A 22,825-nucleotide genomic window follows, 5' to 3' on the forward strand; every position below is an offset into this window, starting at 1 on the left:
GCGGCGAGCATCGAGAATGTGGCTTTTGATGCCCGACAGAGACGCATCTTCAGCCCGAGACGCCGCACAAATCTGTGCATCCAACTGCAGCAGTCGGCAATAAAGTGGTCTTGCTTGTGGTGAAGGGGGACACGAGCTGTCGTAACGAAAGCGGAAACTTTTAACAACCGCCGAAGCGTTCCCGACAGGCCAACTAAACACTAGGGGGATGCTCTCCGCCCGTTGGGAACTCATCTTCGGTTGCGGGAAGAAGTATGCCTAATAGGAGTCCAACATTCTCACCCTTGTTTTGTCCTATGAAGAGCGGGAGTCACGAAACGTCGTCAACGCAATCTGCCACGAAACATCGTCAACGCAATTTGCCACGGAACGTCGTCAACGCAATCTGCCACGGAGGATTACGCACCATGTGCCGTCAGTACCCAAAGAGGGACCACGTTTTATTTACCACTGACAGCCCGCATCCCACCTTCTGCTATTAAGCTCCTTTTCAAGAAAGCTAACATATGAAGAGAGTCTTCAGCAGAATAAGGGTGATTTGAACCGAGGATGTGGTGACATCACTGGATGCGCCGTTTGAAAGCCTTTACCCGCCCGAGTGCGGAAAGTCGACTACACCGAGGGAAAAAAAAGAGAGAAAAGAGAGACAGACTGAATCCAGCACGGTCGGCCCCCGCGGCAGGGCGGCGAGCCTAGACGGCGGGAGCCAACGTGACCACCGTTCTCAGCCGCGTCACCGTCGCCGTCGTACTCGCAGGGACGCCGACCGAGGGCTTGCCGCTTCTCGGGCGTGCAGCCCCGGCCGTTGTAGCCATGGTGGCGGTGCTAACGAGCAGCTCAGCCATAGCCGGACTCTCGCCGCGACTACCCCACGGGTCCGCAGCGTCCTCGGCGTACACGTCAACCACGTTGCCGTCCTCGTCGATGACGATGCGCACGCGCGAATCCAGGTCCCTATCCTCGTATATTACGTCGCAGCTCCGCCCATCTACCGGGTAGCCGGCCACGTCGACGAAGAGGAGCCGATCGTAGTCGAGGTTGGCGTCGGCTTGTCGTTGGGGCCTCTTCTGCTGGAGCTGCTCCAGGTCCATGTGGCAGACAGCAGCGGGCTGGGGGTTGCTGCCGCCGTTCGCCTCGGTGCCGTTTCCCGTGTTCCCCGTGGCGTTGCCGGCAGCCAGACCTTCCTGCGCTGCCCTTTTCTGAAATATTCCGGGCTGGAAGTCAAAAGGCCTATTTCTCGCGTCGAGTGGGCCTGGGTCATCGCGATAGCTCTGCCTCATCCATCCGTAGGCCGCCCCGAACATGCTTTTCACCCCGATAAAAGAGACTGCTGTTAATAACTTTCTTCCTCTTCTTAGACAAGTGCCCCAGGGCATGATCAGAGAGGAGGGGGCTGCACTTACGGATCATCGTCGAGAACACGAAAGCCGTGATTTACTACCATCGTATTGGTCTTGAACTGGGGCGATCCGGCGGTGAAAGTGAAGGAGGCGAAGTAGAGCGAGCCGGGCGTCTGCAAGTCTAAGCCGTAGGCATAGAGGAAGTGCTTGCCGCTCCCCGCGCCGCGGTTCCCGTTCAGCGGGCTGAATTTCCAGGCCGCGGGCGGCCCGTCGTCGCGGACGCTGCACACGGTGCGCCTGTAGGCGGAGCAGGGCCGCCACTGAGCCGACTTCCAGGCGTCGTAGTCGCGGCCCTGCGCGCCGTTGGCTAGGCCGTTGACGAGGCGACAGGCCTGCGGGGCGAGGTTCCGGGACTCGCGGAGGTTGCCCATGGGGAACTCGTCTAGCTGACACGTCGCGCCCTGGTCCGGCCGCGACCCTTGCACCAGGGTCCGGTACTCGGCGCGGCGCTGTTCCGCCACTGGCCGTACGCCGTCCGGGTTCCGATGGTCGTTGGGCTCCCCGTGTTGGGCGTGGACGGGCCCGGGCCCCCGATTATCCAACCGATCAAGCTCCCGATGATGTCGACAATGAAACCAATCGCGGCAACGGCAACGGCAAGGACGGCGCATACGCCGCCCGCGATGGTGAGCAGGCCCAGCGTCTCGACTGAGCCCAATACGGCCAACCCTGCGCAGAAGGCGGCCGTGCCCAAGGCCGTCCCTTGCCGCGCTTCTGCAGCACCAAGCCGTGTTCGCCGTCGCGTCTGCTGAGAGAGGTGGCGGCGGTGGTGGTGGCGCTTTGTCGATTGGCGTTCTGGCCGTAGAGCACGAGGTTGCCCGAGTTGGTGATGGAGGAAGGGACGAAGCCCACGCAGCAGTAGGCCTGGTACCCGCCGTTGCACGTCAGGTCGCTGACCTGGCCGCCCTCGTTGGTCGTGTACGAGTTGGTGTTGCGCGCGACGAGCGTGGCGCCCGGGTCCGAGCAGGCGGGCAAGCACGGGAAGCCGAGACCGCGGAAGCCTTCCCACCGGCAGGAGCCCATAGTGGTGCCGGGCGCGCAGCACAATATCTGGACCTCGCCCGGCCCGCAGACGGCGCCGCGCTGGACGGCCGAGACGGAGCCGCGGGCCTCGGCCACGTCGAAGTAGCCCGTCGTGCATGATCCGCCGCACAACGACCAGTAGCAGCTCGAGGCGACAGCCTGCCGCCGCATCTCTTGGGCCGCCAGCTTCTTGTACCGCTGCACGACCGCGTCCGAGACCCCGTTGGCCTTGCCGATGCCGAGCAGATCGTCCATGCTGTCGCCGGCGGCGTTGTCTTGGTCTATCGCCCACTGGAATCCGTCACCGCCGGGGCTCAGTAGCTGCACCATGAAGAGTGATGGACGGCCGGTCAGGGCGGGCAGCTTACAATCATGATTCCGCCTAGGCAGAGACTCTGAGCCGTGGGTATTTTCTGCTGCATGGTGACGCCATCGTCGTAGCTGGCCCACTGGTTCGTCTGCTAGGTCATCTAGCGGACGCCGGCGGCTTCGTCGTACGACTCCACGGCGGCACCCGACGCCTGGATTCGCTTGATCTCGGCGTTGGTCAAGGTCCCTGCCGACCTCGAGCACTCCCCCGGCGAGCCGCCAGCAGTAAAGTGGCACACGCTGTTGGGGCGGTTGCAGGCCGGGTCGGCCAGCGTGAACGAGCGGCCGTACCAGCCCAGGCCTAGCACGATCATGAACGGGTCGACGCTGGCGCGCTAGAGTAGGTCGAGCCCCTCACGGATCTCGGTCAAGTTGGTGTGGGGCCGTATGTAGGGCCCCGTGAACCTGTTGCTCGAGTCCCAGACGCCGTGGATGTCGTAGCTCATCAGGTTGAACCAGTCGATGCTGGGCTGCATGGCCAGGAGGTCAAAGTGCTGTAGGTACCAGAACGAGGACGGCAGCGTGACGCTGATGCCGAGCGGGCCGACGGAGGTCCTCAGCTCGGAGAGGAAGAGCGGGAAGTTGGCCAAGTCAGCCGCTGCGCCGTCCCGATCGCTAGCCACCGGGTACTCCCAGTCCAGGTCCACGCCGTCAAAGCCGTACGGTTGCATGGAGCTGAGCAACGAGGCAATAAAGGCCCGCCGGTTGGCGGCGGACCCGACCATGTTGCTGAAGGCCCTCTGCGTGTTGGGCACGTTTGTGTCGTCGTTGAAGGACCAGCCGCCGACGGCAATTCAGGTCTCAAGACTAGGCTTCTTGGTCTTGAGGGCTGTGAAGCGCGAGTAGAGCGAGGCCGCGATGGCGTCCATGGGGCTGAGCTGGAAGCTGGTGGGGTCGAAGAAAGCGAAGGCAAAGTTGAGATGCGTCAGGCTCGCCAAGTCCAGGTCTTCCGGCTCGGCGGCGTCGCAATGCCTCGTCTCCGCCCAGCTCTCGTAGTAGGCGATCCGGCGCGCCCCGACGACACTGCCGCCTCCGCTGGGGCACGACGGAAGAGGCGCGGGCCCGCAGCCTCCGAATCTGGCCTGGCAGCCGTCGCCGCAGAACTGGGCGGTGCTGCCACCTTCGCGTAGATCAGATCAGTATCATGATGATGATGGGCTTGGACTGGGAGGCGACCTTGATGCCAGAGTGGAGAGGAGAACAGGGTGACAACAAAGACCCGCCACTCACAGAAGCCATACTGGGAGCAGCACACGTTCAGAGGGCACGTTGCCTTGCCGGGCACGGCGTACTCGCCGCAGGGGGCCTTGGCGTCGCATTTGCTGATGCAGACGTCGGGGGCGCAACTCGATGGCGCATACGAGCAGACGCCCGTGTTGCTGCAGCAGGCTCCGTTGCTGCAGCAGGCTCCGTTGCTGCAGGGCGTCCCGGGCGCGCAGGCACCCTCGGGAAGCCCGTTGGACTGTCTCTTGACGAGGAGATCAAAGCCGCTCGGCGCCATGCGATCAAGTCGTGCGCCCGGGTGCTCAGACAGAAACCGGATGAGAGGCTCGGTTGTGAACTTGGGCGTCTTGTTAGAGTAGGCTTGGTAGAGAGGCTCTAAGGTGAAGGACGAGTTCCTGGGCAAGGCAGATGAGTTTCCCAGCCAAGATGCCCGTAAGCTATTGCTAGCTTGCGCCGAAGCCTGAGAAGCGCCATAGTGTGCAGAGAGAACAGAGGCGACGAAGAGAAATACGGCTCGCATAGTAGGCAGACTACCCGAGGCTATGCACGAAACAAGACAAGAGTGTTATCTCGGTGTTAGGGTAAGTATTCAAAGGGGCACGCACCTGGGGATGTAGTTGTTGTGTTGGTCTTCTATTCTTGTCAAGCTGATTACTTGACGATGGGCGGACCAAGATACGGCGAATACTCGGCGAGAGCAGAAGTGGCTGATATTTGTCGCGGCAACTTTTCATTAGAGTGACGTGAAGGGGAGGTCGCGAGCACAGTGAGACTTGGTTGGGTGAGTGCTTTTCGCTCAGGCTCATAAGTGATCGAGAGCACCCCCTCGCTTGTGCCAGGCAATATAGATATGCAGTGCCACCCAACGAGTTTTATTATTATGACCCGTTGCGGTGACACAACAAACTGTGAGGAAAGGGATTGGTGAGATACCCCGCAGCTTATATGATTGCTAGACAAAATCTTACAGCTTTACGGTCAAGCTGCAGTCGGATGCGCACGAAGAGACGGCACATAATCTAGCACATAATCTAGCACATAGCTGAAGAAAACAGGTTTGAATAGCTGTCTTGGGAGATCTGCGTAAGCCGAGAGCTAGCCCTACAAGTTAGGGAGGTGGATTTCGTTCAACGGGACACCCACAGCCCTTCGGGCGGACTGCAAACTCCCCTCTATTCCGAGAGGGGTTTATAAGCTGGTCTGGCCTGGTCTTGCCAGGAGCTGACTAACCAGTACTTAGCCGTGGTCCTCGGGCACTCCCAACCGGGCCGGGCTGGGCTCGAACTCCTTTCTCAAGCCAAGCGTCAAGATCTAGCGTGAAGATCTAGCGTGGCTCGAGCTGCTCACGAAATGTGCTTCTTCAACCTGACCTGGGCGACCCTGCTTGCTGCGTGGGTAGCCAAGACCTCGACCGACTTTACTCTCTACAAGCACTACGATGATGGCGCCTTGGTAGCCGGGCTGGCTCTGAGCGGGACCTGCCTGGCAGCGTTGTGAGCTAACCTAGGCCCTGGCTCTCCGTCTGGCGGCTACCCTATGTAACTACCTAGGTGCTATTCACTCATTTATAGCATTACCGCAGAAACACCACCGTCAAATGCAACGAGACCGCGGCCCATCTGCTTGGGGAAGGGGTCGACATTCACTGTAAGCTTGCTCAACCTCAGCTGCCTTCACTCCAACCTGCTTTTCTGGGCATACTACTAACAGCCCAACTCCAGACTGGACGTCCAGTGACGCGCAAAGCCTCTGCTCTGCCGACTGTGTCGACTCTCTCAACGCCTGGGAAAGCAGGGTCAACACGGTCTGCGGCGACGAGACCACGATCCAAAATGGCATCATCGTCAAGGCCAGGGCGCTCCCGTTGACCTTCACCTACAACGCCGGCCTGGTGTGTACCCGCGACGCGACGTCGAGCTGGTGTTTTGTAGAATCGCAGTCGTGGCGCGGGAGCGACTACATACGCTACGACACGAGCATGTGCTTTAGCGACGGCGATAACAACAGCACCGTGGCGCCGCAGTGTTGGGACCCAAACTTCGACCTAGACGAGATCGACAGCGACATGGCCGCTATCAGGAACCTGTACGGCAAAGATTTGGTAAGAAGACTCTGGTGCTCGACGCTAGAATAAATGGGACCCAAAAGCTCGCTGACATGAGTGACCAATGCAGTACTGTAGTGAATGCTTCTTGCAGCTGTATTGCAAGCGCCTGTTGAACCCTTGGCTGCCGGTCAGCAACTTCACAGACTACTTGATCGGGCAGTTTGACGATCTCCAGAGCAATTGCTCCACGACGCTACCCTACAGCACCTCGGCCTCGACCCTGTACGTGGGAGATGCGCCAACGTCCACCAGTGCTACCGGGCCAACCGCAACGGGCCCGTCCACGACCACGACGCCAGCTTGCCTGGGCCAGAGGGTGCAGCCGCTGGAGAGCTGGCTGATCTGCGACGACCTGTCCGACACGTTCGTATCCTAACCCTTATCGCCGTCACCTTTGTGTCGAGGCGTGCTGCATGGTCTAAAATGGACTCTCTTCCAGATACAACATCTCAACCGGAGATGCTCGGGTAGCTACCGGGGACATCGGCTGCTTTTTCGACACGACTGAGCCTAAAAGAATATTGGCAAGGGCGCCCGTAAAAAAGAAGTACCAAAAACATACAGCACTAGGGATTCGCTGGTGGTCACCCACCCAACTACTAGTCTAGCGATTAGTGGCTTATCTATGGGAGAGCGGACGGGATCCCGAGTTCTCCACTATCTATGGCCGTATGTATAATGAGGAGGCGGAAATATCATTTATAAAGTATACACCTCGGATTGAAAGGTGGGTGTGAGGTAGACAAGGCTCTAAGACCGAAGTCGGCATTGACAGAGCTCTAGCACGGGATCTATGGTCTCCTTTCTAGGACAAAGCATACCGTATTACATGCATATGCGCGGCTAATTACCACGCGGGGCGCGATTTTGGCGATACACAGAGCGCAATCACTCCTCGAGACGCTTTGCTGGCTGGAGGACGACGTGCGCGAAATGAGCTACCACTAGTCACGAAGCTCGACCCGCGATACCTCGCCCAGCGGCGGCAGAAGACCGTAAGGGATGCTGACCCGCCCGAGAAGATGACCGACAGCATGCTGAACAGCCATCTCTTTGGTAGATCTATCAGCCGGGGCCGGCGGACGGGCGCGAAGCTATATTGTCACGCGCATTCACAGGGCAGGGCATCTGGTACTGGGAGGTTTAAAGTGTCTAAAATTGTCTTGTCTTCTACCACTTTTAGTAGGGTCAAAGGCCTCTCTTTTATAGTTGTGAATGGTGGTAAGATTGAGTGGTAAAGTAGGTGGCGGGAGCTGACCAATCAGGTTGTGTCAGGAAGGAGCGCCGCAGGCACCGGGTGTCCTACGGGGCCAAGCGGTTGCCAAAAAAAAACCAGCACACCAGACCCCGCACAGTACTTCCACTGCCATATAAATTCCTACCTACAAGCAATTCACCACAGGGCCTTCTACCACCCAGTCATCTGACCCTGGCCGGCTAACACATCTTCCATCCGCACTACCATAGAATCCACCATCTTATTGATGCTCTCCTGACTTACACGCTCCCAGCCTTCCAAAATCATTGCCTTCAAGTCAGCTCCTATAGTATAGTGTGCACGTACGAATTGTTTTACTGCACGCCAACAGTTTTCTATGGGCGAAAGGTCTGGTGAGCCAGGCGTATTAAAATAGTGCTTGAGCTGGTATTCTTCCTTCTACTGCCTTACAATATTAGGCTTCTTTCCTCCACCATGGCCAGAATCCCCATCTTCTTCCAGAACAAAAGAATCCCCACGTGCCAGCCAAAGACCTACTACTTCTTCTAAGATATCGCAATATACAGCTAAGGACATCTTTCCGTTGGTGTTGGTAGGAACACTATAGAAGTGAAGTGGTGACTTGAAGTTCCAGCCAACAGCAGCCCAAACATGGTATCGTTCAATACCTTTAGAAGGTTCTTCAGCATGATGGATACAGTCAGGGCAGCAACGCTCTCCAGGCTTCCGTATAATCTGGACCTTCCCTTCAGGGTATATACCAAAGTGAGATTCATCTGACCATCTTATATCGCGCCAGTTCTCAGGCAAAGGGCGATAGGAAAGTGAAAGTTTGGCTGCTTCTATCCTTGCTTGGCGTGCGCTGGCGAGACAAAGCCCTTCTCGCAAGCAATACACTTCCGGTAGTCTAGTGTACCCATTGCCCTCTCGATCGTGCGTGTAGAAACTGGCGTCAAGATGCTGGCGGCTTTGGCAGGGCCTTGCTAGCTTAGTGCCCGGGCTTGGAAACCGTATTGCCAGATAATCCTTTCCATTGCTAGCAAATTGGCTGGCGTAAGGACCGGCTTCCGGCCCCTGGATTCCACCTCTGGGTGCCGCCGTTCGCGCGCGTTTTGCAGGATCTGCCAGCCTGACCGGCGGCTTACACCAAAAGAGCTGAAAACATCGTTCTTATAGTGTGGAATCTTATGGCCTTCCAGAAAGCGAATGGCACCAAGAACTTGTGCCTTGATAGGCGTAGTAAAGTGCGTATCACCAAGAGCCATGGAAGTGGTGGAAATGGTAGAACTGGCGGTGTGGTGCGTGGTGTGATGGAAAAGTGTAGAATTGTTAGGGGCCAGATCTTCTCGCGAAAAATGAACCAGTTTTGGCCGTTTTTCGCGAAAAGGGATGACTTTGCAACCCCTGTTGCAAGCGCTTACGCCAAGATGTACTGCATGGAGCCCTGGTTAGTCCAACTAGCCGTAAATAGAGTAGATTGCCAAGCCGAAGGCCAAGCCCAAGGAGACTCACCGCTTTCGTTGTTCAACGCTGGGTGGTGTGTTCGTTGTCGTGGCCATTCTCTCCAGTCTTCGTAGAATGTCAAATCTTGGTTTTCACCAGCCAAAACGACGAAAATGGCATCCCCGATGGACAGTTCAACCATTCCGCAACTCAGCCAGTCATACCGCGACCGATTCTTTGAAGACTCACCAGGCCCATTGCGCTCCGACTTCGAAAGCGATTCCGACGATTTCGAAAGCGGTTCTGACGATTCTGACGATTCGGACGATGATGACGACGAGCCTCTACCATCTACGCAGATGACACTATCGTTAGGAACGCCTGTGCCGAGTAGAGGGTTTGCGCCCAGGGAGCAGACGCTTACCCGTACAATTCCCAGTACTCAATTGTCCCAGGCGGGGGACACTAGGCCGGTGACCTCATTGCTTCCGCGGAAGCGCGCCATCGCGAAAAGCGCCGCCCAGAATCCTAGAATAAGGAAGAGGAATCGCGGCATGCCTCCTCCACCATCACAGGCTGGATCGCAACGGAGACCGCCAGTGGCCTGGGGTATTCGGGAGGTCGCCCAATTGATGCTCTGGTTCCTCCATTGTACTCGCGAGGGCTTCTTCCAGGCGGAGAGGGCAGGATTCAAGAAAGCCTGGCAGTACACGTTAGAACAGGCGCAAGCGATGTGGCCAGAGAAAGGTCTTACCGACTCTAAGTGTATCGCGGCCAAATATTACGCTGAGAGGAAGAAGTGGCGGGAGTTGATGGATCTGATGACTTCTGGGACCTCTTTTACAGAGGATGGTCTCCCTGATGTGTCTGATGCGGTATGGGAGCGATTCTGGGCCGCCCATCCTGGGGCGACCAGAACTATCGCCACAAGGCCAATTGGCGATCATGAGGTGTATGCGGAGGTCTTCGCAACGGAGAGGTCTGTGGGCGGCGCGATCATGGAACCTGCGGACATTCTCAGCGCGCGCGATCAGGAAGCCCAGGAGGAGATAAACCAGGCCTCAGATACATCTGGTGATACGCCTGAGGATGGCGACGATGAAGGTGGCGATGGAGAAGCCGTGGAAGGAGAGGAAGATGGTCGGGGTGATGGTGATGCCGGGGAAGAAGGTCGGCCGGCCTTGCCCTCGCTGGCGCCGGCGCCAGTGAGCACGCCCAGGGCAAGGCCATTGAGTGACGCTCAACGCCGTAATCGCGATACTGATCCTGACGCCCATCACCACCGCGCGCCTACTGTTGTTCAACCAGAGTCAGTAGTACTCGTTCCGCGCCAGGCGCAAAGAGGGAGAGGGAAGCAGACTGAGGCATCGCGATTGGCGGAGGGTCTTATCGAGGCGGCGGCGATAGTTGCAGCTCCCAAGGCCGTTGGCGCCGACGATATTGCTGTAGCGATGGAGGATATTGAGAGGCGATACGGCTCAATTCTAGAGATTGACGACTTGTTTAATTGTTCAGAATATCTTTGTAAGAACTCTATAAAGGCAGCGGTTTATTTGAGAGCGGGGCCGGCACTTAAAGCTCGGTATGTTGAGGTGTGGAAAAGAGGCCCAGAGGGTTAGGGCTTATTATAGCAAAGATTATTACTACCCCTCTATTTACCCCACCATCTCCAGACTCTAACATTATCACCACCATTATCTTCTTAACCTATAATTACTATACTGTTGCCATAACGAAGTCGCGCAACGCCAACAAACCTCCTGCGATGATCCTACTACTTGTTGACGAGCCCTCTCGGCGGCGCATGCGATAGATTCTCGTTCCTCTGGCACTAAAGCTCCCTCCTCCGATTGCGTAAGAATGAAGTTATAGAGACCTGCGACAGCGTACACGATCTGCACCTGCTTCTCTACACTATACTCTGGCGGTATATCCCTGATTATAGCAAACCTCCTCTTTAATAAGCCGAACACCCTCTTTACGACAGTACGGATACGTGAGTGCCTGAGATTGTACAGCTCTTTCTGGTGATAGGCGGGTTCTGACTATTCCTCCAGTCTTGCAGATGATACCGGACATTCGGAAAAGGAAGTACAACACCGGCACGCGTGCCGGCAGCCGGCATCGCCAACGTAATACCGATTCGGAGGTATACGAAAGGAGCGACTACACGCCTGTGCCAATAGAGTCGCATCGTTCATGGAGCCCTCGGCGCCGGCCAGTACGTAACTAAAGGAGAGGTCTTGTCGTACCGCCGCAAATACGTTCTGGGATATCACGCCTTTGCGGTTGAACCAACGCGGTTGCTCTGAGGCCTTGATATGTGCCCTGATGTAGGTGCCGTCAATCGCGCCAATACAACCGTTAAACGCTGACGTCTTTGGGTTTAGCTCGACAGCCGGATCAAGCCAATCGTCCTCAGGAAGCCGTACAAACGCCCTGTGGAGAGACACAAGCATTGGGAGGACCGTCATCATCGTCCTGGAGATCGAACTTTGCGCTATACCGAAATTGTGGGCGGCGGCACGCTGATCGCGCCCACGGCCAAGGATGTACAGCACCACCATCAACTTCTACTCGGCAGTCTGATACCGCGTTCCGCGGAGGCCCTCGTTAATCCTCAGCCAACGCAGGAGGGCTTCAAAGGTCGCCTTGCTCATTCGGAAGAGCTTTCTAAATTGCTTCTCCGAGCCGTTTTGAAGGCGTGAGGCGAACCGACGTGCGCCTCGAGGCCCATCTGGATGTATAACCGCACAGACCGCCGGCTGAGGTCTGGGTTGGGGCGCCTCCTCAGTATTGTGGATGATGGTCCCCAGGAGTTTGTGGGCGGCCAGTCCAGCTGCTAGAATGAACAAATTCGCCATAGGAGGTTTGTCGGTTAGAAGGTCATTCTATTTGGGAGCAAATCTCTACACAAAACAGATCACCAGCCAGCTTCACGACGTCCTCGCACGCTCACTCGCATTCTTGCTGCTTTTTACAGGCCTGGAACAGGGCCCTGTCGCCAAGTTTGACCATTTTTCGCGAAAAGGGGCCCCTGAAAAGCGAGATTTGAGTGTTCGCCAAAACTCTAAAAAACCGCCTTCGTTTACCTCCCTCTCTGAGAAAAAGGCCGGAAGAACCAGGCCGCGGGAAGACGTCACTGTAGGTTTGTTATATGCATGTCCCTCCGTTGGCTCGGTCTGGATCTGGTCCGATGATACAGTTTCACCGCCCCTTCTCTTTTGAGTCTTGAACCTCGGGTTTGACCAGCGTCCCGCATTTGCCAGGTCCCATTCCCGCGGGATTCGTAAACCTTCTCCGGAGACGGCGGCAGCCAGTCGACCCTCGTCGCCGACGCGGACAGACGTTCCCGAGCCTCGGACGCTAAGCCCGCCGCCGCCGACGGCGCCGACGACCATGGGCATGCCTCTTCCCAGACGGGGCATGCCTCTTCCCAGACGCAGCCCGGGTCCATGTCGGACCTTCTCTGTTGCCATGATGACCGCCAGCCGCAGATGCAGCTGCACTACCTCGACATCTTAAAGGACGCCATCAGCTGCAAGTCGTACAGCCGCATCTATGGCGGCGTCCTGCAGATGCGCGCCTCGCTCAAGCCGCCCCAGCTCGACGACGTCGACAGAGAGTTCCTCGCCAGGAAGGGCGTCTTTGACCTGCCGCCTCGCCACCACCTCGACGTCCTCCTCAAGACGTACTTTGAACGTGTCTACCCGTACAGCCCCATAGTCGACCGCGTCGATTTCCTTTCAAAGTATGCATCCGGCACCTTCTCACTGTTCCTGCTGTACGCCATGCTGGCCACGGCCAGCGTGACGGCCCCGTTCCACGTCATTTCCGGGTGCGGCTTCAAGGACCGGTCCGCCGCCTAGGCCGCTTTTGCCACCCGGGCAACGCTGCTCCACGACCTGCAGTTCGAGAGCGATCTCCTGCCAATGCTGCAGGGCTCCGTCATCCTGGGCGCCGTCATTGTCGAGCGGCCCACGGACAAGGACTTCCACTACTGGCTCTGGAACGCCTCGCGGCTGGCTGCCAAGATGGACATCTACCCAAACGCCACGCGGGACCTCGACGGGACGCCGCCTGCACAGTCCAGGCTCTACAGGAGGATCTGCTGGATTCTCTACGTGAGTCAACGCCTGCAGAGTCGCGGGAGGTGGTTCCGTTTGACTAATGGCTCTGGAACAAGTGCCGAGAAAACTGCCACATGATCGCCAACCCGCGCAGCAACCTGCAGCACCCCAACGGGGACCCGAACATCAAGCCCATCACGCTGGCCGACTGGGAGACGGAGGAATCCCCAAAGGAGTTCCAGTCCATGGTGCAGCCCCTGACAGTCCGCCAAAAGCTTTCCTTTACCGCGCGTTGCGAGCTTGCCAAATCAGTACGCCCCTCCCCCTTCCCCCTTTATTCCAGCTGAGCTGCGCCAAGTCTAACCCCGTTGTCAGTCGGGCGGCTGGCGACCCGGTATTAGCTGCTGGACACGAACGCGGACCTCACGGCGGCGGCGGAACCGCGGCAAGGGACAAGGCTCCTCGATGCATGGCGCATGTCGCTAGCGGAGAAGCTCGACTTCCGCGGCGAGTCGCCCGAAGCCGACATCCACTATGCTGAGCTGCGCGCGCTGAGCTACCGGTTCGAGGCTACAGCCTGCCGCCAGATCCGCCGCCGGTGTCTGCATGCGGATTTCAAGAACGACGGCCAGGCCGCGTGGGCGCGGCAGCGGCTGCGGTCGGCCATCTTTGAGCTCGACTCCATCACCGGCAGGATGCTCGCCAACGGCACGCTCCACATGTTTCCCACGACATGGTTCGTACTGTGCACTTGCTCACCCACTTGCTCACCCACCCACCAACTCACTCACTATTCACTTACACACATCTTCCCTCACCACATTCACCACCAGCCACTAAATGGACGCGTACCTAACTCTCCAAACCCACAGCATAACCATCATGCCCGCCCTACTCGCGCTACAAATCGAAGCAGCGCTCGACCCGAGCGAGACGGACGTAGTGCGGTCCATGTCGCGCATCGCCATCGGGCAGACGATGCTAGTGCTGACCCAGCTGCGCGAGGTCCCGGCCATCAAGCGCGCCATCCCCGTGTTCGAGGCCGTGCTAAGCAAGATGAAGCTGTACTCGCCGCCTAATAATAATAATACCTCTCTCCCACCCGCCGCCGCCGCCGCTCCCGGTGCGGTTTCCGGTGCCTTTGTTCCCGCTATCACGCCCGCCGAGGGTAAACACCTCGCGGGCGTCCTGACGAATGCTGTAATTGCTCCGCAGTCGCCGCCGCCGCCGCCACCACTCCCGCAGCAGATGGTGCACGGCGGCGTGGCCGGGGGGTTCGGCCTGCCGCCCATCTTGACGCCGCCCCAGGACGCTGACGTGCCGCCCGCCGTGGGCGACTACCACTCTTCCAGCTGAGCACCTCGGACGAGTTTGACGTCGACTGGTGGGAGCCGGGCCAGCTGGACTTTGCGAGTATTATGTTTTAATTACGGCATTACGTTATGTCAAGGTGTTTTGTATAATCAATAACGTATACGTATACGTTTAATGACTGCGATGAAAGACCTGGATCGCGTGAGCTTTTCGTGTGGAGTTGCGTGGGTAATTATGCCGTAGCTGGCAGCCGTTTATTGCTGGGATGTTGTTTTATAGACCAAATTCTTTGACTTCATCTATCAATTGACGACATAGATACGCGTTCGCCACTTGTGCTTGTTGAAGAAGCTGGAGACAAGCGGTCGACTTTCGCTGAAGGCCCTTGTGGCGCTACGCCAACGTCTCCCTGCAAGGTGCCTCGGGATCTCTTGCATCTTTCGAATACGAATCTACGAGCTTAAACCTCGAGGCCAGTGAATGCATCAGCCGAGTCGGTGTCGAAGCGGGAGCAGTCGCCTAATTCGCTAGGATATCGCTTTCTCAACAATTCCCTTGTCTGCGCCAAAACATATCAATAGGATATAGTGGGCCAGATGCGCAGTCAGCGCCGATCATCTGCAATCAGCTGCATGGTCTATACCAGCTGACAAATCCCCCTGTATTTAGTAAAGAGCACCAACGAGCACGGAAAACGCTTTTCCGCACCTTACCAAGACAGTTTGTTAGCGCGTTAGGCGCTTCCAAGTCTGGTCACTGAGATCTGAAGTAACTAACTCCACCTAGCGCCGATCAACTTTAGACACAAGCGACATGAAGGTGCAGTTCATCAACGTGTCCCACCCGGCGGACCGGGTCTCGCCACGGCGGATCCGCATGCATGCGGCCCGCGAAGCCCACGGCCGGGCCCGGCGCCAACGGACAGCAGAATACCAAGCGCGCATGAGCACGGCCACGGCAGTCACGCAGGCCGACAACACACTCTCGCTTGTCCCCGTGGGCAATGCTAGCGAGAAGACGGAAACGATTGAAGAGATCATCAGGACCACCATGCCAGATTTATTTCCAAGCCCGGCCGACGTATCCGCATGGCCGGGTGTGGTAGGACCCTGGGCCCGCTTGGCAATGGGCCCCTTTAGACCCGAGGAGCACTTTCTCCTCGACCACTGTGAGCAATTCGCAACACACACCATGGAATAGAAGCAAGTCACTGACATGGTGTGGTTGGCCAGACGTTAGAACAGTCATGCCAGAGCTCAATCTGCACTGCCCCGTTCTCAGTAATCTGGGCGATTATCAGTCGTGTTTGACGCGTGAATGGGTCAGGCTCGCTCTAACCGACACGGGGTCCATGAGCGGCCTCTTCCTGGCCGCGTGCCGCCACCTGTCGCTGGCGTCGGCACTGCCGGACAATCACGAGAACCAGGCGCACGAAAGATTCCTGAGGCTGGCAACGACGTACAAGGTCGCATGCATCCAGGCGCTGAACGAGGCCATCACGGCCGAGGGGAAGGACAAGAGGATCAGTGATGCGACCCTAACCAAGACGATGCTGCTGGTGTTTGACGAGGTGAGTGCAACGTCGACTCCTTGCCGACCAAGGCCCAGGGCCAGCCAAGGCTATTATTTATTGTCGGACCAATTAACTAATTAATCGCTAACAATGTGGTCGGGCAGATCTTGATTGGGGACCTGGTTGCCACACGGCGACACCTGTTGGGAGCGGTGAAGATGGTCGAGGTCAACGGCGGCGTTATCGGCGGCTTTCTCAACGCCCTGCTCCAGAGATGCGTCAATGTCGTCGTCAACGACAAGCGGGAGCCGTGTCCGCTTGTCCCGCGTCTGTGTCCTGTTGGTCTGTCGTACCCGTAACGCTGTGTGTATGTGGTGTAATTCTCGTATGGGCAAGTAATCCAATACATGTATGTACAGGCTTCAATACGCGGGGGGATGCCAAGACTTGCTCCAACCCTTTTGGGAACAAGTGCGGATATGCGCACCATGAACAAAGAGAACTAGATGGCTTCGGATCGGAGATACCGTAGTAATTCGTCAGCATTCTAGCTACTTCCTGCGAATTATGATTACTTAAGCGGGCCCGGACTTACAGTTGTTCTGCTCCGAAAATTATTTCCGCGTTCCAAATTGCCAAGACTTGCTCTTGCTGCTTTAGGATGCCAAGGTTTGCCGGTTTCTGGAATGGAACGGCCAAAACTTGGTGCCAAGACTTGCTGCTTCCGCTTTGGGACTTGGGGCCCGGAGCAGGCAGAAATTCAAACGTCAAGTCCAACAACAACAACACCAAGACCATAGCCTCAAAGACACGGCTGTTTTTGGATTATCCAAGCACCAACGACATGATACGAACGCTCTTCAATCTTGGTAATCAGTCTGAGCAGAAAGCAGACACGGCGAATCCGCAATTGAGAACTTCGGAGTTAATTAATTATTTTTGAAATTCACCGAGCGTCTCAATGTGCCCAGTCCATGTCTCGCCAATTATTAGCAGCGTCATTCCGTCCAACAGCCAACATGTATAAGAACCGAGACCGCAGCCGACTAGCCCAAGAGCTGATATGCGATATAGTCTCAACAACATAGATCAATCCTGCCTTCGTCCTAAGCTCCCACCGCCGTCTGCCATGTCTTCAACTTCCCCCACCTCCGACATCCACAAGGGCTCCATCGTCCTCGTCACGGGCGCCACGGGCTTCATTGGCTCGCACACCGTTGCCCAGTTGCTAGAAAAGGGATACAAAGTCCGCGGCACCGTCCGGAACCTCGAGCAGGCCTCATGGCTGCCCGCGTTGCCGCGCATCAAGCCCTTCGCCGATAAGGGCGACCTCGAACTGGTCGAGGTGCCCGACCTTGGCGTGCCTCGTGCCTTTGACGATGCTGTCCGTGGCGTGTCGGCCATCATCAACATTGCCGCCATCACTAGCTTCGACCTGGACCCGAACAATGTCATCCCCGCCGACATCCAGGGCATCACCTCCGTCCTCGAATCAGCCATGACCCAGCCGACGGTGCGCGCCTTGGTGCACACCAGCTCCATCCTGGCCTCCACCATGCTCATGCCCGGCCTCGGCCACGACGTGGGCCCCGGCTCGTTCAACGACCTTGCCGTCAAGCTCGCCTGGGCGCCGCCCCCACACGACCCTTCGCAGCCCCTCTTGGTGTACGCCGCCGGCAAGGTCGAGTCCGACAAGGCCCTGTGGAAATTTGTGGACGAGCGCAAGCCAAAGTTCCGCGTCAACGCCGTCCTGCCCTCGGCCGTGCTCGGCGAGCCCCTGAACCAGAAGCACGTTGATAACTCTGCCGTCTACGTGCGCTGGGTCACAGACGAAAGGACGGACAATCTTAATGGCATGCCTGCTTGTGAGTCCCCCGCGTCCTGTGCGACAGATTTCCTAAAGTAAAAAAAGAAAGAATTGAAAGACTAACCACGGTATTGTTTCCCCAAACAGTCTACGCCATCGATGTCGGCGACGCGGCGCGCCTGCACGTGGCCGCCGCCCTCGATCCCGACGTCAACGCAAAGCGCATGCACACGTGGGGCGTCAAGGGCAACTGGAACGACGTGCTGGCTGTCGTCCGCAAGCTGCGCCCACAGCGCAAGTTCATGGCCGACATGGCCGACCCCAAGCAGCTCTCCATCACGACGGACGAGACCCTGTACCGGGACCTGCTCAAGAAGTGGTTCGGCCAGGACGACTGGGTGTCGCTGGAGGGTATGGTCGCCAACAACTTCAAGGGCGGTTATCTGGACTGAGGGTGAAGCATGAACATGATTGTACTGTCCCGTCTCTCGTCTTGCATCTATTCTTGCTGTTGTTTGTCTGATTAATTAGAAATACTAGAAGAATTAATATTTTTGCTATTTAATAAACTTACAATCCTTTAATCGTCGACCCCTGAATAGAACAGACCGTTCAATTACCTACTTTCCTAGATAACTCACAACCCCGACATCAAACACAACAAACACAACCCCCACCAAAAGCCGTCACCACTCTCCAACACCCGGCCCCAACCGCATCGGCAAATGCAGCAACCGGTCCCCAAACCCGGGCGTCGGCCGCGGCAGCCTCCCCGCGCGAATATTCATCTGCAGCGCCTGGTGCAGCAGCCTCGGCGCACACAGCCCCGCATCGCGCTCGCCGCGCATCGTCACAAACTCTTCCTCGGAAATCCCGTCGCGGAGGTGCCTGTTCTCCCTGCGGTGGTCCGCCACCGTTGCCCAGCTGACAGGCTCGCGCGGCTGGTGGTGGTGGTGGCCGTCTTCCTTGTCCCGTCGTCGTCCTTCACTGGAGGTGGCGGCGGGTAGTCGTGCCCCGGCCAGATGCGCACGGCGGCGGGCAGCGCGAGCAGCCGCCTCGCCGATGCGTAAAGGTCGCGCGCACTGCCGCCGGGGAAATCGCGCCGCGCGGAGCCAATGTCGGGGTGGAACAGCGAGTCGCCGCAGAAGACGTGCGAGCCGCCGAACATGTAGCCGAGGTGGTCGGGCGTGTGGCCCGGCAGGTGCAGCGCGGTCACGCGCAGCGCGCGCCCGACGACGAACTGCTCGTCGTCGTCGATCAGGGTGTCGAAGGCGCTCTCGGCGCGCTCGTCGGCCGGCACGCCGTACCGCTGGCCGAACAGAGTTTGGACGATGCCGATGCGCCACCCGATGCAGATCAGCGGCGGCCGGTGGTTTCTGTGGGCTTGTGCGGCGCCTAGTTTTGATTGTAGGTACGCCGCGGCCGATAAGTGGTCTGCGTGCGCGTGCGTCTTGAGAATCCGGTTGACTGTGTAGCTGTGGGAGTGGATGAGGGTGAGGAGGTTGTTGGCGGTGTGGGTGGACACGGTGCGTGTGCTGGCGTCGTAATCGAGCACCGGGTCGATGATCACGGCTTCGCTGGTCGATGGGTCCGCGACAACGTACTGCCAGGTGCCTGTGTTGGGCTCGAAGACGGGGTGGATTACAGGCTCGGAGGGAGCGGCATGGGCGTGGGAGTTTGTGGTGAATTGTGCGAGACCTTTTGTTGTTAACTGCTGGGGTTTGTATACTAGCTCCCGAGCGCCTCTCGAGACATGACATGTTCTGGTGGCATTTTGTGCCACTTGATAGGGGTATTTACGGGGGCCGCATAGGATAGGGGCAGACGGTTGACCCAGCAGCTGGCAAGTCTGCTTCTCCCATTTTGTGACACCAACATGGAGTTGGCGCGGCTTGATCATGGCTTTAATCTTGTACCATGCTGCATTTGACAATTAAAGAAAGATGGGTAAATAAGCCGAGAGAATTAGTTAGGGCGATAGAGTGCTGAGATCGTCATGAATCACACCCCTATGCGCAGACGTCAGACGCACACCCGTTTCCGGGGATCATCCCGACCCCCACATGCGGATACCGTCGCCAGTCACCATTCGGGCTCCACCATTGCACCATCGAACTGTCACGGCGGGTTCGATGCAACTGTGGATCAGGTGAAAACCTAATTAAAACACCCAGACTTGGCGATTAGTATTTCGCATTTCTACTGTTTTACGGCGCCAGAACACAAAGCGGCCTCTCGTTCAACGCTCTAGTGCGGCATTATCAGCTTCTTGGCCTTTGTTCCCCACTTCACCTCCCACTCGTTAATTACCTCTTTCATCATTTTTTCTCTCCTGGCACCTCATTCCGCCCGTTGCATCCTCGCCGCATTTCTGACGCCAACCACGACCATAGTGCGCACTCGCATCGCCTCGGCGGCCTATCCTGGGGCGCGTGCATTCGTTACCCCGCAGACCATCCGCCGTCTTGCGACAGCCACCGCGCCGCCCGTAGCGTCTCCGGCCCACAACCACAAGGTCATTGTCGTCGGCGGCGGCAGTGCCGGCCTGGCCATCGTCTATCAACTGCTCCGGACGGGTAGATTTTCTCAGGACGACCTGGCTGTCGTTGACCCGGCCGAGTGGCACCACTACCAGCCCGGATGGACTTTGGTCGGGGGCGGGCTCAAGAAGAAGGAGGACCTGCGGCAGCCCTTGAAAAGTCTGATCGACCCCAAACTAAAATTTTACAACGATGGCGTGCGCGCCTTCTCGCCCGAGGACAACCTTGTCACGCTCAGCAACGGCGACAAACTCGGGTACGAGCAGCTTGTCGTCGCGCCCGGCATCAGCATCAACTATGCCAGCATCAAGGGCCTGCCCGAGGCCCTGGCCGATCCAGACTCTCTGGTGTCGTCCATCTATGGCTACGAGACCTGCGACAAGGTCTTCAAGACAGTGCAGAAGCTGCAAAAGGGCACCGCCATCTTCACCCAGCCCGCCGGCGTCGTTAAGTGCGCTGGCGCTCCCCAAAAGGCTATGTGGCTCGCCCTCGACCACTGGAAGCGTGCCGGCCGCTACCAGCCTTCTGACCCGAACTCCTCCGTCAAGATTGCTTTCGCTACAGGGCTCCCCACCATGTTCGGCGTGCCAAAGTACAGCGCCAAGCTCGAGGAGCTGCGGCAGGAGCGCGGTGTCGACTCTGTCGAGGGCCTGTTTGAGCACGACCTGGTCGCCGTTGTAGACGGCAACAAGGCCGCCTTCACCCGCGGCGCCGACAAGCAGCAAGTGACGCGCGAGTTCGACCTGCTGCACGCGGTGCCCAAGATGGGCCCGCACGCGTTCGTCAAGGACAGCGCGCTGGCCAACGAGGCAGGGTTCGTCGACGTCGACGACGGCACGACGCAGTCGCGCAACTACGCCAACGTGTGGTCGGCGGGCGACGCGTCGAGCCTGCCGACGTCCAAGACGGCGGCGGCCATCACGGCGCAGGCGCCCGTGCTGGTGCGCAACCTGCTGCGCACCATGGACGGGCAGGCGCTCGAGCCTGAGTCTATCTACGACGGCTACACGTCGTGCCCGCTCGTGACCGAGTACGGCAAGGTGCTCCTGGCCGAGTTCAAGTACGGCGGCGTGCCCCAGGAGACGTTCAACCGCTGGTTCGGCATCGACTAGGTCGAGCCCCGCCGTGCCTTCTACCGCTTCAAGAAGGACTTTTTCCCGTGGGTGTACCAGAACTATATGGTCAAGGGTACTTGGGCTGGGCCAAAGGGGTGGAAGAGGTGAATGGGGACCCATCAAACAGGAGATGGCTCGCGTGGGTCAATAAAACTTGAGTTCCCTAGATTAATGATGAAACCATTTTTCTGTGAAAGCTGAGGCTGCCCGATTGACGATTTCTCTTGTATGAGATGTTGTGGGATTGACTAAAAAGGAAGAAATAGAATACTGACTTGCGGCTCGCCCTTTACCGCAATCGAGCTCTTGGAACGAGTTGCTTAGGGGACTAGGTATTGATTAGCCAAAAGAAATCCGAGGACGGAGGACACGGATAATTAGAGTGCACGCCTTGGCTGGACTTTCTTCGCTAAATAAACGATGAACAGTTACGCGAATACTAGCTCGCAACTCGGACGTCTATTTATCCAGAAAGCAGACACTCACATTAGCGGAAAAGACTGGACAAGGTAATAGGGACCGCAGACCGGGATGCACCCATGGCAGGAGGACTAGCTGACCGGAGGGAACCAAAATGATCGGCTCGGGATATATCTACAGGTTCCAGCCCCCCTTCCCTTGGAAGCTGGGGGCTCTCTTCATAATCTCATTCACATTCATATCCCATGCAGAAAAGATGACACTCTCAAACCTCGCAGTCCTCACAGTGCTCGCCGCAGGCCACGTCGCCGCGCACGGCTTCGTGCAGTACATTGAAGCCGAGGGCGTGCAGTACAGGGGCTACGACCCGGGGTTCCGGTACCAGGACCCCGCGCCGCGCGTGGCCGGGTAGTACGCCGACAACCCGGACATTAGGTTCGTAGGGCCGCAGAGCTTTGCGGACCCGGACATGATCTGCCACAAGTCGGCGCGCGCCGGCCAAGAGTACGTCGCCGTGCGCGCCGGCGCCAACGTCACGCTGCGGTGGCTCACGTGGCCCGAGAGCCACGTCGGGCCCATCATCGACTACCTCGCGCCGTGTCCCTCGGCAGGCGGCTGCGCCGGTGCCGACAAGACGCAGCTCAAGTTCGTCAAGCTCGCGCAGCGGGCCCTCAAGCCCGGTGCCACGGCCGCCACCGACTGGCTCAAGGCGTGGGTCGTCGACGACTTCCGCCAGGACGGCTACCGGTGGTGCGTCCACGTGCCCGCGGACCTCGCGGCTGGGCTGTACGTGCTGCGCCACGAGATCCTCGCGCTGCACAGCGCCTGGGACGTCAACGGCGCGGAGGCGTACCCGCAGTGCGTCAACCTCAACGTCACGGCCGGCGGCTCCACCGACATCGTCGGGGGGGTGTCGCCCGTCGAGTTTTACAGTGCAGAGGATCCCGGGATTCATGTTAATATGTATAGCGGGTTGACCAAGTATCCGTACCCCGGGCCGCCGCTGTGGAGGTGAGCTGTCAGTGTCTGTGAAGCATTGGGACGTGGATGTCGACAGTGAGCTCCGCGGTCGGCGTGTCAGAAGTAGAACTTGGAATGGTGTCATATGTAAAGAGCTGGGTTTATAATGTGTGTATTGGTGACGGACGGTATCGAAGGAGGGCTGAAGGGGATTGGAGGTGTGACAGCCGACTGCAAAGTGAAACGGTATCGCATGTCACGACACATGTCAAGGGTGCATGCAGTGCCAATTCATGGGCGC

General features: G+C 58.0%; 8 protein-coding genes across 8 annotated transcripts; 6 read left to right on the plus strand and 2 right to left on the minus strand.

The window, feature by feature from the left end:
• Nucleotides 1-692: 692 nt before the first annotated feature.
• Nucleotides 693-4,536, minus strand: B0T26DRAFT_675258 (uncharacterized protein; the record flags this gene model as incomplete). The annotated part of the gene is made up of 8 exons (XM_060439807.1): nucleotides 693-1,305; nucleotides 1,404-1,951; nucleotides 2,124-2,744; nucleotides 2,792-2,864; nucleotides 2,922-3,093; nucleotides 3,151-3,390; nucleotides 3,601-3,912; nucleotides 4,023-4,536. 8 exons carry the CDS (start codon nucleotides 4,534-4,536, stop codon nucleotides 693-695), a joined length of 3,093 nt encoding a protein of 1,030 aa, XP_060295636.1.
• Nucleotides 4,537-5,739: 1,203 nt separating this feature from the next.
• Nucleotides 5,740-6,499, plus strand: B0T26DRAFT_646015 (uncharacterized protein; the record flags this gene model as incomplete). Its single annotated transcript, XM_060437776.1, has 2 exons — nucleotides 5,740-6,117; nucleotides 6,191-6,499. Coding segments are annotated over 2 exons (687 nt in total), but the record flags the coding sequence as incomplete, so codon positions are not given.
• A 2,459-nt stretch (nucleotides 6,500-8,958) lies between these two features.
• B0T26DRAFT_750994 (uncharacterized protein) lies at nucleotides 8,959-14,211 on the plus strand (the record flags this gene model as incomplete). Its single annotated transcript, XM_060445309.1, has 7 exons — nucleotides 8,959-9,990; nucleotides 11,176-11,431; nucleotides 12,092-12,594; nucleotides 12,655-12,909; nucleotides 12,972-13,166; nucleotides 13,257-13,591; nucleotides 13,728-14,211. 7 exons carry the CDS (start codon nucleotides 8,959-8,961, stop codon nucleotides 14,209-14,211), a joined length of 3,060 nt encoding a protein of 1,019 aa, XP_060295638.1.
• Nucleotides 14,212-14,845: 634 nt separating this feature from the next.
• On the plus strand, nucleotides 14,846-16,277 carry B0T26DRAFT_707479 (uncharacterized protein). Its single transcript, XM_060441853.1, has 3 exons — nucleotides 14,846-15,337; nucleotides 15,402-15,739; nucleotides 15,847-16,277. Exons 1-3 carry the CDS (start codon nucleotides 14,983-14,985, stop codon nucleotides 16,039-16,041), a joined length of 888 nt encoding a protein of 295 aa, XP_060295639.1. The 5' UTR covers nucleotides 14,846-14,982; the 3' UTR covers nucleotides 16,042-16,277.
• Nucleotides 16,278-16,811: 534 nt separating this feature from the next.
• B0T26DRAFT_740498 (uncharacterized protein) lies at nucleotides 16,812-17,941 on the plus strand (the record flags this gene model as incomplete). Its single annotated transcript, XM_060443851.1, has 2 exons — nucleotides 16,812-17,547; nucleotides 17,637-17,941. The coding sequence occupies 2 exons, from the start codon at nucleotides 16,812-16,814 to the stop codon at nucleotides 17,939-17,941; spliced, it is 1,041 nt and encodes a 346-aa protein (XP_060295640.1).
• Nucleotides 17,942-18,175: 234 nt separating this feature from the next.
• Nucleotides 18,176-19,262, minus strand: B0T26DRAFT_740501 (metallo-beta-lactamase superfamily protein; the record flags this gene model as incomplete). The annotated part of the gene is made up of 3 exons (XM_060443853.1): nucleotides 18,176-18,430; nucleotides 18,478-19,137; nucleotides 19,248-19,262. 3 exons carry the CDS (start codon nucleotides 19,260-19,262, stop codon nucleotides 18,176-18,178), a joined length of 930 nt encoding a protein of 309 aa, XP_060295641.1.
• Nucleotides 19,263-19,485: 223 nt separating this feature from the next.
• On the plus strand, nucleotides 19,486-21,358 carry B0T26DRAFT_811974 (uncharacterized protein; the record flags this gene model as incomplete). The annotated part of the gene is made up of 3 exons (XM_060447299.1): nucleotides 19,486-19,606; nucleotides 19,964-21,099; nucleotides 21,142-21,358. The coding sequence occupies 3 exons, from the start codon at nucleotides 19,486-19,488 to the stop codon at nucleotides 21,250-21,252; spliced, it is 1,368 nt and encodes a 455-aa protein (XP_060295642.1). The 3' UTR covers nucleotides 21,253-21,358.
• A 462-nt stretch (nucleotides 21,359-21,820) lies between these two features.
• B0T26DRAFT_750999 (family 61 glycosyl hydrolase) lies at nucleotides 21,821-22,579 on the plus strand (the record flags this gene model as incomplete). The annotated part of the gene is made up of 2 exons (XM_060445310.1): nucleotides 21,821-21,942; nucleotides 22,000-22,579. 2 exons carry the CDS (start codon nucleotides 21,821-21,823, stop codon nucleotides 22,577-22,579), a joined length of 702 nt encoding a protein of 233 aa, XP_060295643.1.
• Between the last annotated feature and the right edge of the window lie 246 nt (nucleotides 22,580-22,825).

This window comes from Lasiosphaeria miniovina (genome assembly GCF_030549165.1).
Source record: "Lasiosphaeria miniovina strain SMH2392-1A chromosome Unknown B0T26scaffold_4, whole genome shotgun sequence".
NCBI classification, from domain to species: domain Eukaryota; kingdom Fungi; phylum Ascomycota; class Sordariomycetes; order Sordariales; family Lasiosphaeriaceae; genus Lasiosphaeria; species Lasiosphaeria miniovina.